At 43.4% G+C, this 15,937-nt stretch overlaps 1 protein-coding gene and 1 long non-coding RNA gene across 3 annotated transcripts in view; one reads left to right on the plus strand and one right to left on the minus strand.

Annotated features, from left to right (window-relative positions):
• LOC126542836 (FERM, ARHGEF and pleckstrin domain-containing protein 2-like) overlaps positions 1–15,937 on the minus strand; it is a 235,961-nt gene that overhangs the window by 7,034 nt on the left and 212,990 nt on the right. For both annotated transcript variants that reach the window (XM_050189952.3, XM_050189951.3), the window contains 4 exons: positions 15,171–15,271; positions 13,534–13,685; positions 7,488–7,595; positions 6,005–6,150 (listed from right to left, as the gene is read on the minus strand). In XM_050189952.3, the coding sequence (XP_050045909.2) occupies positions 6,005–6,150; positions 7,488–7,595; positions 13,534–13,685; positions 15,171–15,271 (507 nt within the window). The remainder of the gene's footprint in view (positions 1–6,004; positions 6,151–7,487; positions 7,596–13,533; positions 13,686–15,170; positions 15,272–15,937) is intronic.
• LOC140216073 (uncharacterized) lies at positions 5,563–6,805 on the plus strand. Its single transcript, XR_011892711.1, has 2 exons — positions 5,563–5,801; positions 6,578–6,805. It is a non-coding gene; the product is annotated as an uncharacterized lncRNA (long non-coding RNA).

The raw sequence follows: 15,937 nt of genomic DNA on the forward strand, positions 1-15,937 counted from the left end.
AGTGGCACAGTAATGAGGGGGAGGGGGGGTGGCATCATATATGTCTGAAGACCCCCTTTTTCTGCTGGCTTGACTGGGCATAAATGGTAGCAAAACGTTTCATGTGCAGTGTGCTGATGTCCCACCATGGTTTATGTGTTGTCAGTATGTACACAGTGTTTCATTTATCAGTTTTGTATCGTTTGTATCAGTTTTGTATCAGTTTTGCCGTGTTGAATAAAAACACTGCCTCCTAGTCATAACTTACAATCTCTTTGTCATTTTGCTGTTGTCACGGTGGCGTCCCACAGGGCGGGGTATTGAGCCCTATTCTCTTTAACCTAACTATGGTTGACCTTGCTGAAATATTACCCAAGACGATTCACCTATCAATGTACGCTGACAATATTTGGCTTTGGTCTTCTACGGTGACTCGTCTTCAAGTGCGCACAAGAATTCAGCAGGCAGCCACCCAAACTTGTTTGTATCTCCGCAAACAAGGCCTTAGTGAGTCCATCAAAAAATTTGCTTTAATCACGTTTACGCGCAAACCCATGGCACCGTACCCTGTTTCTCTCAATGGCCAGGGTATCAAATACCAGAAGCATCACCGCTTGTTAGGTGCGATTATTGACGGGGACCTTTCATGGAGCCCCCACTGCATCTACCTGAAGCGGAGACTAACTTCGATTGTACATATCATGAGGTTCCTGTGTGGAAAAACCTGGGGCGCATTGGTACGGTCCATGCTGCAGCTATACAAAGCACAGTTTCTGGGCTTTTTACTGTACAGCTTGCCGGTTTTGGCAAACACATGTAAAACAAACATTCAGACCCTAGAAAGTTTGCAAGGCCAGGCTCTACGGACAAGTCTTGGACTACCATGATGAGCTTCAACTCATGCAACAATCATGATTGCTACAGACTACTTGGTTCTAACATATATAATGACTGACAACCTTAAAGCACACATTACCCAGTCACTATATTGCTGCTTTGCCAGCACAACGACCTCAAGCCACATTTTCCAAACTTGTTGCGACACATCAAGGCTACCTTCCGTCTGGCTTTACCCAGCAGCAAGACAACTGTTACACCTCTTGTGTCTACGACAGCCACAACTGCGCCACACAATTCCAGGAATTCCAAACACTCGTCATTCAACAGTGGCTTTACGTCAGTTCACACTGTCATTACTGAAGAAGGCATATGAACAAAGAACGCACATTTACACTGGTGGATCTGTCTCAGGCACCAGCTCCACAGGTGCTGCTATCATCCTCTTGGCCTTACAAGTCACAATTACATTCAAAGTGTCCCATACAAGTGTCCCATACGGCAACAGAACTTGCCACTCTATAAGCCACTGTTAATTACCTCGCACAAGCCAAATCTCGAAAGTGGGTTATTTTTGGGACTTCAAGACAGCCCTTCAGAGTCTGCAGTCAGCCTTACGACGTAAGACCCATGAACAACTGGTGTTTGAGACCAGAGAGGTTCTCCATCAAGCCCTGATAAACAGACATGACATCATCCTCCAACGGCTTCCTGGGCACTGTGGCATCGTCGGAAATGACCCTGCTGATCATGCTACCTGGTCAGTCCATAAAGAAACCCTGACACTTCCTATGCGAGGGGTTGTTTACTTGCTCAAACCAAGACTGAAACTTTGTGGAACACCCCGATTTTCTCCAACTGCCGTCTCCACCGTCTGGATCCTACATTGAAGCTGTAGATTCCATCGAACTTCTCCCACCATGATGCAACTTTACTGTGCCACCTCTGGTTAGGGGTGGCTTTTACAAAAGCCTACTCCTTTCTTATTTGAATGACCGACACACTTATTTGCGACTCGTGCAAATGTGAAGAGACGATCGAGCACGTGTTGTGTTTTTGTAATCTCTATGAGATAGAATGCGACGTTTTTCAGAGGGTGTTAAACCGATTAGATAGCAGACCATTTTCAGAGACGTAAGATTCCCGGACCATGGCCCCATGCATCGGAGTCTCACAAAGCAATGCGGGCACTGCTACATTTCATGAAATCGACTGGCCTCAGTGACTGATTATAGGCATGAAGCTATGGACAACCGCACATATTCATACTGATAGTACCTTTTTTCTTCCCTCCCTCTCCTTTCTTTTCTTCCATTAAACACCTTCTCCTGTCTAGAGTAGCAAACCGGAATTGCATCTGGTTGACCTTCTTCCTTCCCCTCCCCTCTTTTTCCTCCTCCTCCTCCTCCTCCTCCTATTGTTGTTGTTGTTGTGTGACTTCATGCCACAAATACAGTGTCCTGTTCCAGCTGCACAGAATTTTACAAAACGGTGGATATTGTGTGGATATCTCCCGGTATTCTGTCAGGTTATGTGTCTTTGTGGCCACTAGGAACTCGGTATCGCGCAAAATATGGCAGATAATCAATAAGGATATCTTAAATAACTGCTTAATTAACAATTATAGAGTAAACACTGCAACTCGAAAATTGAGGACCCAAAGTCATATTATTAACTCAACAAAACTTCTCTAAACAAAATCGTCTTGGGTGCTAGAGCCTGCAGTACTTTGAAACTGCGGACGGCCCAGTATGGCAGTACCAAAAGAAATATGAAATAGTGCACCAGTGACGTCGATCTCTCTATCCTCTTCATTGCAAGTGTAGACCAACAGTAGTGCAAGCTTTCGCTGGCACGGGCTTCAGGGTGGCCTTGTCATTTTTTGCATGTGACGCCAGGAATCGATGCGGAGCATGCTCTATTCCGCTTCCAATGTTGTGGCGGTACCGCAGCTCGGATGATCACATTTGCCAATAGCAGCAAATAAAGAAAGGCTTTATGGATCAGAATGAAGAGAACTCGTGATTGTCATAGCATTGACACCCGCGCAGCAAGGAAGCAGGTGGTGTTTTCCGACAGGGTGGGGAGATCAGCGTCACTGACAGGCTACTTAATTTTCGTTTGGGTTCAGGGCTGGCAACAGCCAAAATACTGCACGCCATAGCACTTGCGACGATTTTTGTGAAGTTGTTGTTGGGCAACATATGACTGTCGGGCTTCAATCTTGCAAATGCAATATTGCCTCTAAAATCGCTAATTAAAACTTTATCTGTATTGGCTGCCAAGCCTTACAGTCTGACAGCAGATGTGTAAATGCACCTATCACAAGTCATCGGTGCAGCACCCTGTATTATTTGGTGCAGAAAATAAAAGAGCCTGTATACCTGCTACATTAGTGATCTAGGAACAAAAGCGAAGAGTGGGGTTGGGGGGGGGGGAAGGTTCCAAGGCAGCTGTACTGGTGCTGAAACATTATCCCTCCCTCCCCCGATCCCCGGAAATTTTCTATATCCTCGCCTTCCTGACTACGCTCCGGAAGGGGGGGGGACAGAAGAACTAAGAAATAAGTCTGCTAAGGCGTCTAACCAAGAGCGGTCAGGAGTGAGCGTGCACTGGCAAGCGTGCTTCTGGTCTGGCCTTAGGTTTCATGGGGTTCAAGGCTAGTTGAGCGTTCAAAACTAGTTGAAATTAGCGAGACCTAATGGCTACGACACGGATAAGCAGGGTGGCCAAAGTTTAAATGCCATGCAGGAGGCCGCGGCCAAGTGTGAGCAGACGATAGTTGGCTTGAAAGCAGATTTTTGCTTACTTCGGCCTGTTTATTAAACTGCATCAATAAATATACACAGTAACAGTAGGAAGAAGCGCACTGATCCAAACACCCTTCTTCATCGATGTCAGCTGTTGGCCAATAGCAGCTGTGTATGGGAATCTGCTATATTGCTAAATAACATGTCCATAAAAAGGTGAGGAGCGGCCTTCTGTTGAAAACAGATCGTCTGATAGAAAAGTGACTTCGCACTCCGCTTGCGAGCTTCACAAGCTGCACATGACTGCAAAACTTCACAGCAGCATATGCTATCCTTGGGCTGTCTTTTCACCAAGCCTGAGGGGTGGTTCAGGACTCCTTTAATACAGGTTTAATGAGAACAAAGAATTTCAACCATGAAGATGACTCTGTTCATTGAAGTATCATGACTAAGTTCCATTTATTCTGCAGCTGAAAGCAGTAAGCTAGGTGCTCAAGTTTAGTGCATTGCATTCTATTTTGCAGGTTTCAAAGAGTCATGCACATCTTGTGATACTGATTGACTGCCTGGTTCATCAAAACTGAAAGGAAAAATTATGCCACATGGGGAAAACATAACACACAGTTTATGTGGAGGTGTCCTAATATTGCAAGAAAATTTAAATATAGTTTCAACTGCATAAGTCGACACTACACTGGCAATAACATAAATAGTGGAATGCCTTTACTATTGTTTTTTTTTATATATAAGGTTAGAGATGATGCCAATAATGTTCATGAACACAAGAGGCTCTTCAAAATTGTATATTTCCGGATGTGCCCATAATGCGGCAATAAAGTAAAAGAGGTAATTATCAAAATATTGAGCCTTTCAGAAAGAACTTGTAGCAAAGGATAGTGCACCATTGTACAAACATGCTTCCAACAGTCCAAATAATACATTATTTAAGTCGGTGATGCAAACAGAAGAAATACTCCATACATGGGTTCCCAATTTACTTTTCAGAGGTGGTGCCACACGGTTTACTCAAGTGATCACAGGACAATAACTGGAACAGTATGTACTGCATTTAGCAGTATATAGACTTTTCTTAAAGCTTAGGGAAATTTAGAAAATTGTCAACAAACTTGAGAACTCAGCCTTTCACACATTCACTTCTATGTATTTGAAAGAACACTATGGGAGGTAAAAGTAAGACAAAAATATGAACATGAAGTTGGGGCACTCATACAATTCATACTCGCTGCCAATGTTTAGTTTTGCAGTTAAATGGACTTGATATAATTTGCACAAGTAAATTTGGAGCCAAGGCATTTTGCACATAACGTCCAAACAAACTAACAAAATGTATAACTAGGAGAGAATATATGTGGCATGTACTAGCATCATTACTTTTTCCATTCATGCCCCCTTTACTTTTGATGCAGTTTAGTTTGTTGTAAACACCAGCATTTCCAACAGTGTGGCCCACAGACTCCCAGGGTTCCTTCAAGGATGACCACTTTGAGGCCACATCTCTGGCAATATTTGTTCACCATAGGAGACAAATTCAGAAGTGCATTTGTGATAACTTATTCAGGTAAATATGCACCTTCCATGAACACAAGGCTTACCCTAACCGAGATATGTAGGCTTTAACTGATGCACACTTTGCTTTGGGTGCTTAGCCAACTGATCTGTGCACATGGGCGGTGCTTGGCTTGTGCAACTTTGGTCGCTTATTGCAAACAGTGGTCGCTTACTGCAAACTTCTGTCACTTGTTGCAACGCACCGGTCACTTGCTGCAATGTACAAGCTGGCTGCACCATTAAATTTACATGACCGCCAGATTCATATGCAATGTAAGATGTAGGACTATTACAGATTGGCGACGTATCAAGGGGAACATGATACTTGGAACCCAATGGGATTTAGGGTGGGACCGTGAAAATGCAACGTAGCAGCCAGGAAAATGCAGCAGCGAGAAACATATCAATGGGGTTCCACAGTGTTTGGAATTTTTCTGCTAAAAATAAATTTTTTCTTGATTTTGTGTGTGTTTTGATTTATGAATTTTGGGTGCTACGAATATTTTACATGACCCTGTGAAATTCGTATCACCAAGAGTTTACTGAATTTATTGTGTTCACACAGAACGACAAAAGAAGGGTGCAGACAAAAGGTCATGGGCATCGTAGCTTTCTCACAATCCAGTGGACACCTGAACTGTCTCTTTGTCATGGAAGGAATACAAGGTAAGGAAATAGAGAATGAGGGCAGGAAAGTTAATAAAAAAGATGTAAAGAAAATATGTCGCATATTACTGAGAAATAAGAGAGCTTTAAAACAATTAAAACAACTGGTCTACACCATAACAGTTACAATCAAGATATTTAGAGGACTTGTCTTAAATCTTTTTAGAAGTGAAAACTGTCGACATCAGGCACATGGAACTCACCTCTGATATGCGTACTCGCTCTCAGCACGGAAGAAGTAAACATGGCTGCGGTACTGCAGCTTGAAGACGTGCTGCTTGCCCATCTGGTCACCAGGCTGTGCTACTGTGTAGCCCAGCAGTGGAAGGCTTGCCAGGGGCACAGATTCCTGCCACAAGCGTAGAGTTTCATTCTTAACCACTTCTGACCTGAGCTTCGTAGCTAAAGTAAAATGTTGGAATTGAACTTATAAGGGCCTGTTAATCAAACAAGAAAGCTGGACTAGTGTCTACATGTACAGTGAAACATGATTTAGTGGCGCTAAATTTATATGGGATGAAGCAAGATACACACAGGACAAATGCCAAACTTCCATCTACTTTCATGCCATTTGCTGCCATGGTGTCAAAATAGTGGGCTTGTTACAAAATAGTGGCAGGAGCCACGTGCAAAAAATTCTATAACATACTTGTATCTTCTAAGTATATGTATTTTTACATGGAAAGTACATCTCGCACCTCTTGTAAGCTTGTAAAACAGAAAGCACTATTTCCGCAGCTTTTCCCTGATTCTTGTGCCAACTTTTTTTTTTCTAGCTCAGCCACAACAGCAACGGAGCATCTTGTACACATGGATGTCAAGACAGCAAGAAGATAGTGGGGAAAAAGAAAAAAAGACCATCAAGAGCTGCTTGAGTGTGCCTAAGTTACAGTAGGGGACTGGCTGCTACAAAGACCCTACTGTATTTTTTTTTTTTGCATGTGTTTATTCAGTGAAGATTTTACGCCATACAGAAGCTAATTTTTCGTAGCTATTTTCTCCAATTTCAGAATATGTGAACAGTTCATAAATTCCTTTGTCTGTCATAGCCTGAACAGACAAACATACCACACTGGTTATGGCCAGGACTGCCCTTCTAATACACAAACCTGGCCATTTTTTCTTCTCTTGTTGGCTCGGCAGATACTTCATGCTACACAGAAACTGGTTCTTCATTGTTGGATTATTCCAATTCATAATTCATCAAGTATTAATAAGTGTCTTTGCCTGTAAAGTGCGCATGAACCAGCCACACTGGTTTGTCATAGCTGTGAGAGAGTGGCAGAGCACCGAGACATTTGCTCCACCTGCAAACTTGCAAGGTTTTTGTGTGTTTACATGAATTTTCCCAAGCTGCAACAATAGGTACGCAATGGTATTTCTTGCACAATTTGCTCCCGGAGAAACAGGGAGTGCACTGAAAACACTAAACGAGTATACTTGAGAGTGGAAGGGGCTGTGCGAGGGTGGGTGCCCAAGTTCTCTTGGGACTGGCAGTCATTAGATTAATGACAACAAATAAAAGATGGAAGGGTGTAGATGTCCTAGTGCCTGCTTAGGCAACATGACAAGAGTCAATGCAAATAGCATTTTCAGCAAAATTTACTTAGGTTAATGTTTGGGCTAACCACTGCCCGCATTTGAAAGTGACATGCAGTTGTCAAATTCTATATGACAGGCTCGAACCTGGAAGGACTTGTAGAAGAAGAGGCAGAAGTTACTGAACACCACCCACAGCTTCTGCCATCCACTGCTGTTCTTGAACTTGCGCAGCAGGTAGCCACTGAGGTAGTGCTGCATAACAACACATCCAGAAGGGCATAAACCTTTTACAACAGTGGCAAAACCATTGTGCTAATCTGATACCCATACACAAAGGCACCTGCAAGAAATAAAAACTGTAATGACCCAGACAACATACTAATTGGTATAAAGTGCTTATGGGCTGCCTGCTGTGCTAGCATTTCAGGTCAGCTTTTAAATGGTTCCAGTGACAACTTTAAGCGAACAACACAGCTGCATCAAGCTTAAAGAAGCATGCAGCATTCACGATGACATTTTCACAACTAATCAAGATGATTTAGTTAACAAATCCAATAATGAGCTATGACATTGCTTGTGAAGTATAACTGCCTTTTTGTACCTTGTATGTGCTTTTCTACAATATTAATTTGTTCCATTTTTAAATATATAGGTTCAACAGAATATTACTCTGGTATTGTAGTATGTGATGGGTGCAGTTTTACATTGCGTGCTGGAGGAGGCCGAAATGAAGTGTTGTTGGCCGCTTACGTCATTGACAGAGTTCGCAGCTGGCAACATATCGTTGGACGGAGCGATAAAGACAGGGCCAATAGAAATGACACCGCATGTAGTCATATGTGTGTGTGATACCGAGATGACCAGAGGTAGATCGTCATGAAGCTGCTTGAGAACTGTGGAACGCAGTTGGGCTGGAACGGCGAACAAGGCTGTCGAAGCGAACACTGTGGCAGTAAAAAGTTCCATCCCAAAGCAAGAATATTTGTAGTGTTGCGTTGGCACTTCGCATGCTTAAACGGTCTATGATAGAGCATAACGTAGGGTCACAGCACCATTTGTTTTAAATGTTAAGCAGGTACAATATGAAAAAAAAACACGCTTTGGTGTTATGATTTCTAATGTCTGGGGGATACACTGGATACCGAGACCAACAGTTGGCATTGTGCGTGGTGCATTCGCCTAGTCTTGTAGACAACCGAAAACGCATATGCACTCCTGCAAGTGCAATGCCCAGCAACCAAGCTGACCAGTGGGATCCTTCAGTGAAGAGAGTCAACATAGAGCAGAATATGACCACTAAAAATGACCACCAAACAGATATGGGCAAAAATTAATTACCGCACAAACAAGTGCAAGACAATCGTGTGTGGTGATCAAATAATTGCGCTCTGGTGAAGAGAGCAGTCGGCCAGCGTATGCTATTACACAGGCCTGACCACACTGATGTTGTGCAAGGACAGTGTCGATGCCATGGCCACTGGCATCCGTGAGAACTTCTGCTGGAGCAGATGGGTCAAAATAAAATAATATTGGAGATGTCGTAAGCAGATTGATAAGACTTGAAGAGGCAGTAACTTGCTCAAAGCCCCATGAGAAAAACAGCATCCTTCTTCAGAAGGTCGGTGAGCAGGAACACAAGCCAAGAAAACTGCGAACATCTTTTGCTGAGCAAGGTACAGAAAACTCCCTCACTGTGCTCAAATTTAGCTGTTTAAGAACCAATTTCAGTCATGCTTTTTATGGGACACTGTGCTGTATTTGCAATATGTGGATCATTTTACATGATGCAACTTGTAGGTGAGTGTCTTTTGAGTTATGGAAACTGTTGTCCTTGAAGAGTGTCGCACCTAATTTGCTGCCTGAAAGGCTACAATAAAATCCACAAGATGCTACTTTTAGCCACTATACTACCCTCAAAAGCATAATTGAAATCATCGTTAGAGAAGCAGACGGCATGAAAATTAAGCACAAGTGTGCATAACATGAAATTGAAGTACAACGGCGACATATAAAATAATATGTGTATCGCAGTGTAGTGCAAAGTACTTACAGAAGTGTGTGAATGTTACCTCCATCTGCAGTGGCAACTTCCGTTCGAGCAAGCTTCAGAACACAACCCTCATGATCTCACCCTCATTCAGACTCAGAAGATGGACGTACTTCTACGGAAGGTAGCGAAAGCGGCTCTTGGGTTGCCTCCCCATGCTTCCAAACAATGCCTTCTTCAGCTTGGTATCCACAACACCGTAGGCGAGCTTCTCGAGGCTCACCACAACGGTCAGCTCCAATGTCTCAGGCGGAGCTGCCAGGGCTGCGCTATACTCTCTCATCTTGGCTACCCTGCCCCTGAGACACCCACCCACATCCAACAGTATCACCTCGCTCCTGCTCTACGTGCTAGCATTGAAGTAACTCCAATTCCCAGCAATATGCATCCCAAGCGACACACCTGCTGGAGATGTGCCGGAACTCAGGCCCTGGCACCCATTTTTGGAGATGGCACCACAGTGACACTGGTTCTTCACACTGACGCGACCCGCTACCCAGGGAGGCATGCCATATGTATAGCTGCAATTTAAAACACAGACGCGCTTAGGGTGTTTACCACAGTTCTCACAATGGAAAGCGGCTCGGCAGAGGAGGGAGCTATCACCCTCACTCCATGCCTCAACCCTTCCCGCACATGACACCCCCATCACCATAGTGACGGACTTGCAGACTGCCTGCTGGGCTTTCAAGCAAGGACTTGCGATGGCACACACACATCGAATCCTTTTCTCTGTGCCGCCTTCCGTGTTACGCAGGGTGCCTATTGCCTGGACACCTAGACGCTCCTCTCTCCATGGTAATGAACGCATTAATGCGGTCACCTGAGGTGTGACCGGCCGGGCACCATAGGAAGAGCTGTCCAACCCAGACGACACACCGGCAGAGTCCCTACACTACACCGCGACATTGGAGTACTACTGACAAGGCCGTCATAACTATCCCCCTCCATATCCTTTGCTTAATAGGGCAGATGCCGCTACCTGGCAGGAGCTGCAGACCGATTCCTTTTTTTGAGTCCACATGCTACATAACTTTCAACCCACCCTATACGCGTCCTATTGGCCCTACTGTGGCACCAAGCCCACGGTGTACCACTCCACATGGGAATGCCCTAACCCTTCAGGTGTTCTTCCTATACCCAACCCTACCCTTTCCTCTTGGGAGTCTGCACTGCTCAGCTCAAGCCGGTAGGAACAGGAACGGCTGATCCAGCAGGCTCGCGAAGTTGTGCATGGCAATGGAGCCCTAGACTGAGGGCCTCACTCGTCAAGGAAGAATTTCCTACTTGATTGCCAAATAAAAGTTTATTCCCTCTCACTCTCATGAGATACCAGAAACAGCAATACCAGAAACATATACCATATGGGCAATATGCGGTGACTAAAAAAGCCCATAGCTTCAGATGTAAATGATTCTTGACCCCCACAAGCTTCTTCGCAGAGATATGAGGTCGTTCAAAACCATCCCGAGATATTCACAGTTATAGAACGCATACAGAATTAAAAAGTTATTCATCACACATTTCAGTGAGTCCTGTTTCCAGCTATTTATTCTGGAACACCCCGATAAGGCTAGTCCTTGAGTGCCTGCATTTGGATGCGATTATTTGTAAACCTTGACATGCCTAATCAAGTTATATGTGCATGCAATAATAATAATAATAATAATAATAATAATAATAATAATAATAATAATAATAATAATAATACAGAAATATACAATAAGACTATCATTTACAAAGTACATGCACACAACTTGCCAGAAAAAAGGCAAAATTACTTTAGAAAAAAAAAAAGGTTGCTCAAGTAAATAAAAGACGTTACAATCACAATGTTTGTTGTCAATTTTGTTCGTTGAAAAGAAAATAAACCTTTGACCAATGAATGTGTAGTTCTGGAATCCATTCTTGCCACTTCCTGCCGATCACATAAAAACGTACATCTTTTTATATCTGTGAGTGACTGTAAAAAGGCATTTGCTCTTAATACTGCTGCTTCTACACAAACACTCATCATCTTTATTGCACATGCTAAGAATAAGCTGCCAGAAAAAAGAGAAAAATACACTGAGTAGGCCAATGTGACACTCCTAATTTTGAAAAGTTGGTTGGAAAGCAGAATCATCGCATACAACCACTTTTGTTCAGTACAGCTTCAGCTTCGAGACACCGGCTACACGTGTCTTTCGAGGTCAGCAGAGGGTAATTTTGTTTTCCACATCATCCCTGGCATAAAATTTTGAGGGGCCAGCTAAACTACATTCAGTGACAAGAAAGTGGTACAAGGGGAAAAATGACCCATCGCAGCAATCATACGGCAGACGAAGTACCATGCATGAAGAGAGATGCGACCGCAAGACACACTGGCACACATACACAGAGAGAGTGAAGTATCTGTTACTTAAGCGTGGCAGGTTTGTCACAAAACTCAGAGTGTGTAGCTAAGCTACATTTACTGATGGACAAGTGGTACAGGCCAGTTGGTGGAAATGATGCGACTGTTGCGCCGGTAGCTCCAGTGACAGACGCTGCAGCAATGCTGGCCAGTCAGTGCGAATAGGGAGCTGTGAAACTGAAGTATGTCTAAGAATGTTTTACTCGTGTGCGGCTCTGTGCAGTCAGTTCCATAGTCAAGCCAAGCCAAGGCTCATCAAAAGCAAGAATGGTGGTTGGTGCTCGTTGCTTGGGCAGGCTTGGGGTGCCAGATTGTGACATATCATACGAGTTCATTTCCACAGTTATGATGTAACAACAGGGTTTTTAAAGTGAAGCTTTCTTTGCCTCTTCCTTCTACTTTCCCACTGCTGTTGCTGCTGCTGTAGGGCACACTGCATTGAGGGATGGTTCAGAGCATGTGTATACATGGCAGATGCAGGGCAGAGAGGAAAGGCGACACGAGAAAGAAACTAATTTGGACCTTTTCAGCATGTCGCATGTGCATAATACCCTCTGAAGCTCCCTTGGTGTCGCTACATTAGCCTCTTGACAGCTGCAATTATCCATAACCCACGCTAAAGCACTGTAGAAACTGTAGAGCTAGATAGAATGGCAGACAGGAGGGGGTAGAGGAGGTAGAGAATGGGTAGAACCGATGCAGTCACAATACAAGTGAATAACAGCCTTGGAACTCTTTGCTCGCAGTTCCCATACAAGAGGGGAGGGGAGAGAGAGAGGTAGGGAGAAGGTGACGTGAGAAGGCAAGGAAACGCTGCTACTATAGACATGACAGCAGTTGGAGGCAAACTCGATAAATTTAAGTTCAAGGTGCGGTATGGTATGTTTCTGCTATTTCTGAGAAACAAACAACATGCAAATTTGTCAGGTGGACAACTTACGCAGGCCGTACAAGCAGGGCTGCATTAAAGTGCAAGGTAGGGTCTAGGCGACACTATGGACATGGTTGCATGACAAATTAACACTTGAGGTTGCGGGTTTGATCCCGACCACAGCAGCTGCATTTCAATGGGGGCAACATAAGAAACGCTCGTGCATTTACGTTTAGGGAAACATTAAATAACACCACGGTGTCAAAATTGATCCGGAGTCCACGATGTGATGTACCACGTGAGGAAATGACAACGCTCAATCCTCTCAGAGGTTATTAAGTATGGTGTGCAACGATGCCTCAAGGAAACCTCTCCCTATGTGTTCTGTGTACTAGGCAGGCAAACAGCAGTGGTGCACGAAAGGTAACATTTGACATCAACTCACCACTCTCGTGTTGGTCTAAAAGTTGAATAAATTTAAAGATTTGTCATAAACATAACCACTAATCATCACCCGTCAAATCAAACAGCACAGAAACTTTCACTCACATCGATTCCCACAGTGAAGGGGATCCATATATTTTTCAATGCATGAGATTCTATGTGAATATGCTGGGGCTGTGCAACAACGATGTAGCAGCCAGGAAAATGCAGCACCGGGGAACGTAATAGCTGGGTTCTACTGCAATAAGATATGGATACAGCTTTGATAGGGCAGAAAAGTAACTGCCAAATTACACAAGGGTATCAATCTGAGCAATGACATCTGCATCCCTCACATGAACAGTAACACAAACCGTTTCCGTCTATGTGTCACTTGTCTTAATTTTAATGCCTTGCACAATGCAAGATGCAGCGGTGTACAAGACGTGCTCACCAGAAATGCCTGCTGGTACTGGCTTCGGCCAATGCTTGTGTTGCGGTGCCAGCAGAGGTGCAATGTGGTGGTGGCATGGACTGGGCTCTGTGCAGAGTTAGAATGCCGCATGCTTTCTGCCCCTGACCTATCTAGCCGCTCATCTGACGAGTCTGCAAGAAATCATGTCATGATGAACACAGGTCACTAAATGAACTGTATAACAAAGGCACTCTGTTCAACAGTCCACCTTGACAAGCCACCCATAAAATACTCAGTTTTGCTCAAAGGTACAGTAAAACCCTGTCAGGATCTACACATTGATGACACCTTTCTGTGGAGCCGTAGAAAATGAAACAAAGGTTTTAATACCGTGGACGCCATGAACACATCAGGAGTTACCTGCCTATTACCTTTTAAACTGCACATAAATCAGTCATCAATCTGATGCAGGTCTGCCGTAATTGGGCCACCAAGACAGGTGGTGAGTCATGCGGTAAGTAATAATTATCATTTCTAATTACAGCCCAAATAACAAATCAAGGCACTAGTGCAAAAAATGAATATTTATATAAATGTATTACGTAGTTTTCTTCAACATGCCATTTACAGTAAGCATGCAGTAGTAATTGTGTTGGCACTGCATGCCTCAACCTTTTTCATTGAATCACACTGTGACTGAAGTCTATGATAAGGAGGTTACATATCACCTTCTCTGCATACATTCCTGCATGCAGGGAAGGGTTGATGCCAATGACAATAAGGCGTGGCTAGTGAGACTTGTTTTTGTGCATGATTCACATATGCACCTTAGTATAATTAACCTTTTCTTAAGATAAAAGATATGCATTAGAATCAGGTAAATAAGTGTAGAACAGCTTTTGATTTCACCGCCAACTTCTGTTTATTGAGGGCACCCAAGTTTACAGGAACAAATTTTCAATTAAAGGAGTAATGACAGAAAAGTTTTGTCGCGTTTTTATTCATTCATATCGCATAGGTGCCAACCCAGTATTCACGATACGAAGCCTCAATTCTTTGAGAAGGTAACAAATAATTAATTACGTTACTTCTTAAGGCGACCAGTTCAATATGCATGCAAAGTGCAGTGCAGCTTCGGATGTGAAAAACGAGGCTACTTGTATCATTAAAATCTAACGTGTCAGTCTGGTGGCATCTGGCACCACTGACACATACACAATGACTGTGCTGCGAAGAGCAGCACAGTCATTGTGTTTTTCAAGTCCTTTTAGCACATTATGGGACAAAAGGGAAAAATGGGTTCCCCACATTTTTAAGAAAAGTGTCTGTTTGAATGAACCAAACGCTTTCAGTGACAAGGTTATTGGCCTTCAGCTACAGAACTGAGCTGAATGGCATGCTCTTTAGTTCTTAGTTTTTGGTGCCGTGGTTTCACAAACACCTTTGCTTTTTCACATCCAAAGCCATGTTGCACTTGGTGCACATTTTAAATTGGTAACATTAAATGATAATGTAATTATTTGTTGTGCACTGAAAGAATTAAAGCTTCATACTGTCATTATGAAATAGACAGCTATGTGAAGCAGCTAAAAAGTTGGACACAATATTTTGTGTTAGTACTACTTCAAGAATTTTCTTGCCCCACTATTCCTGCTTGTGACAATGATGATGCTTACGGCAGGATTTGAGGCTTGTGTAGTACAGGCCTTTGTGGTCTCGGGCCATCTCAATGCAGCCACACAGGTCTTGTATCCATCGCTGTCGTTCCTCCTCTGACCTGCAGTAGTGACTTAGGTTAAGCTGTGGTTATTGGACTCATTTTTCCTGTTAAACTTTACTTTGCAGTAGCATGAGGTAAGGCCACTCCTGTGACACCTTTCTTCTGTTTCTGCATGCACATTCTTCACTTAAGTGGTATGTCAAGCCATTCAGTGATGTACTGTCACCAGGTCTTTATGCATGCTTTCATTTCTGTCAATGAAGCATAGCTGCATCTGCAGTGTGCCTGAACTCTGTCTTCCTCTATATCTCTTTCTCCTCTATGACTTGTTTGTTATTTTCAAGAAATTGAAACGAGGAGTTGGTCTTAGCACAAGGGGAAAACACTATTACAGCAAAATAGAATATGAGATCGTATGTCTCATCTATGTTCACCCCTTGTGTTTCTTACATGTTGTTTTCGATGACCATGAAGAACTGACTAGCCTGAATTTCAGCTCTAGTAGAATATGAAGCAGCTTTAGAATATTACTGACGTTTATTGAAAAATAAATGCACTAACAGTAAGACTTAGCAACAGATTAAAGATTAATAGCCAAACTGGTTCCAGTTATCAGTATTATGTGGCATAAATGAATAATCCTGATTTTGTGTACCAAAGAGGGAATTCTGTTTTATGTTAATGTAAGACAGATAACCAAGCTCAGTACCTCTCTGCTTTTCC

The sequence above is a fragment of the Dermacentor andersoni genome, chromosome 2, assembly GCF_023375885.2.
Source record: "Dermacentor andersoni chromosome 2, qqDerAnde1_hic_scaffold, whole genome shotgun sequence".
Taxonomy (NCBI): Eukaryota; Metazoa; Arthropoda; class Arachnida; order Ixodida; family Ixodidae; genus Dermacentor; species Dermacentor andersoni.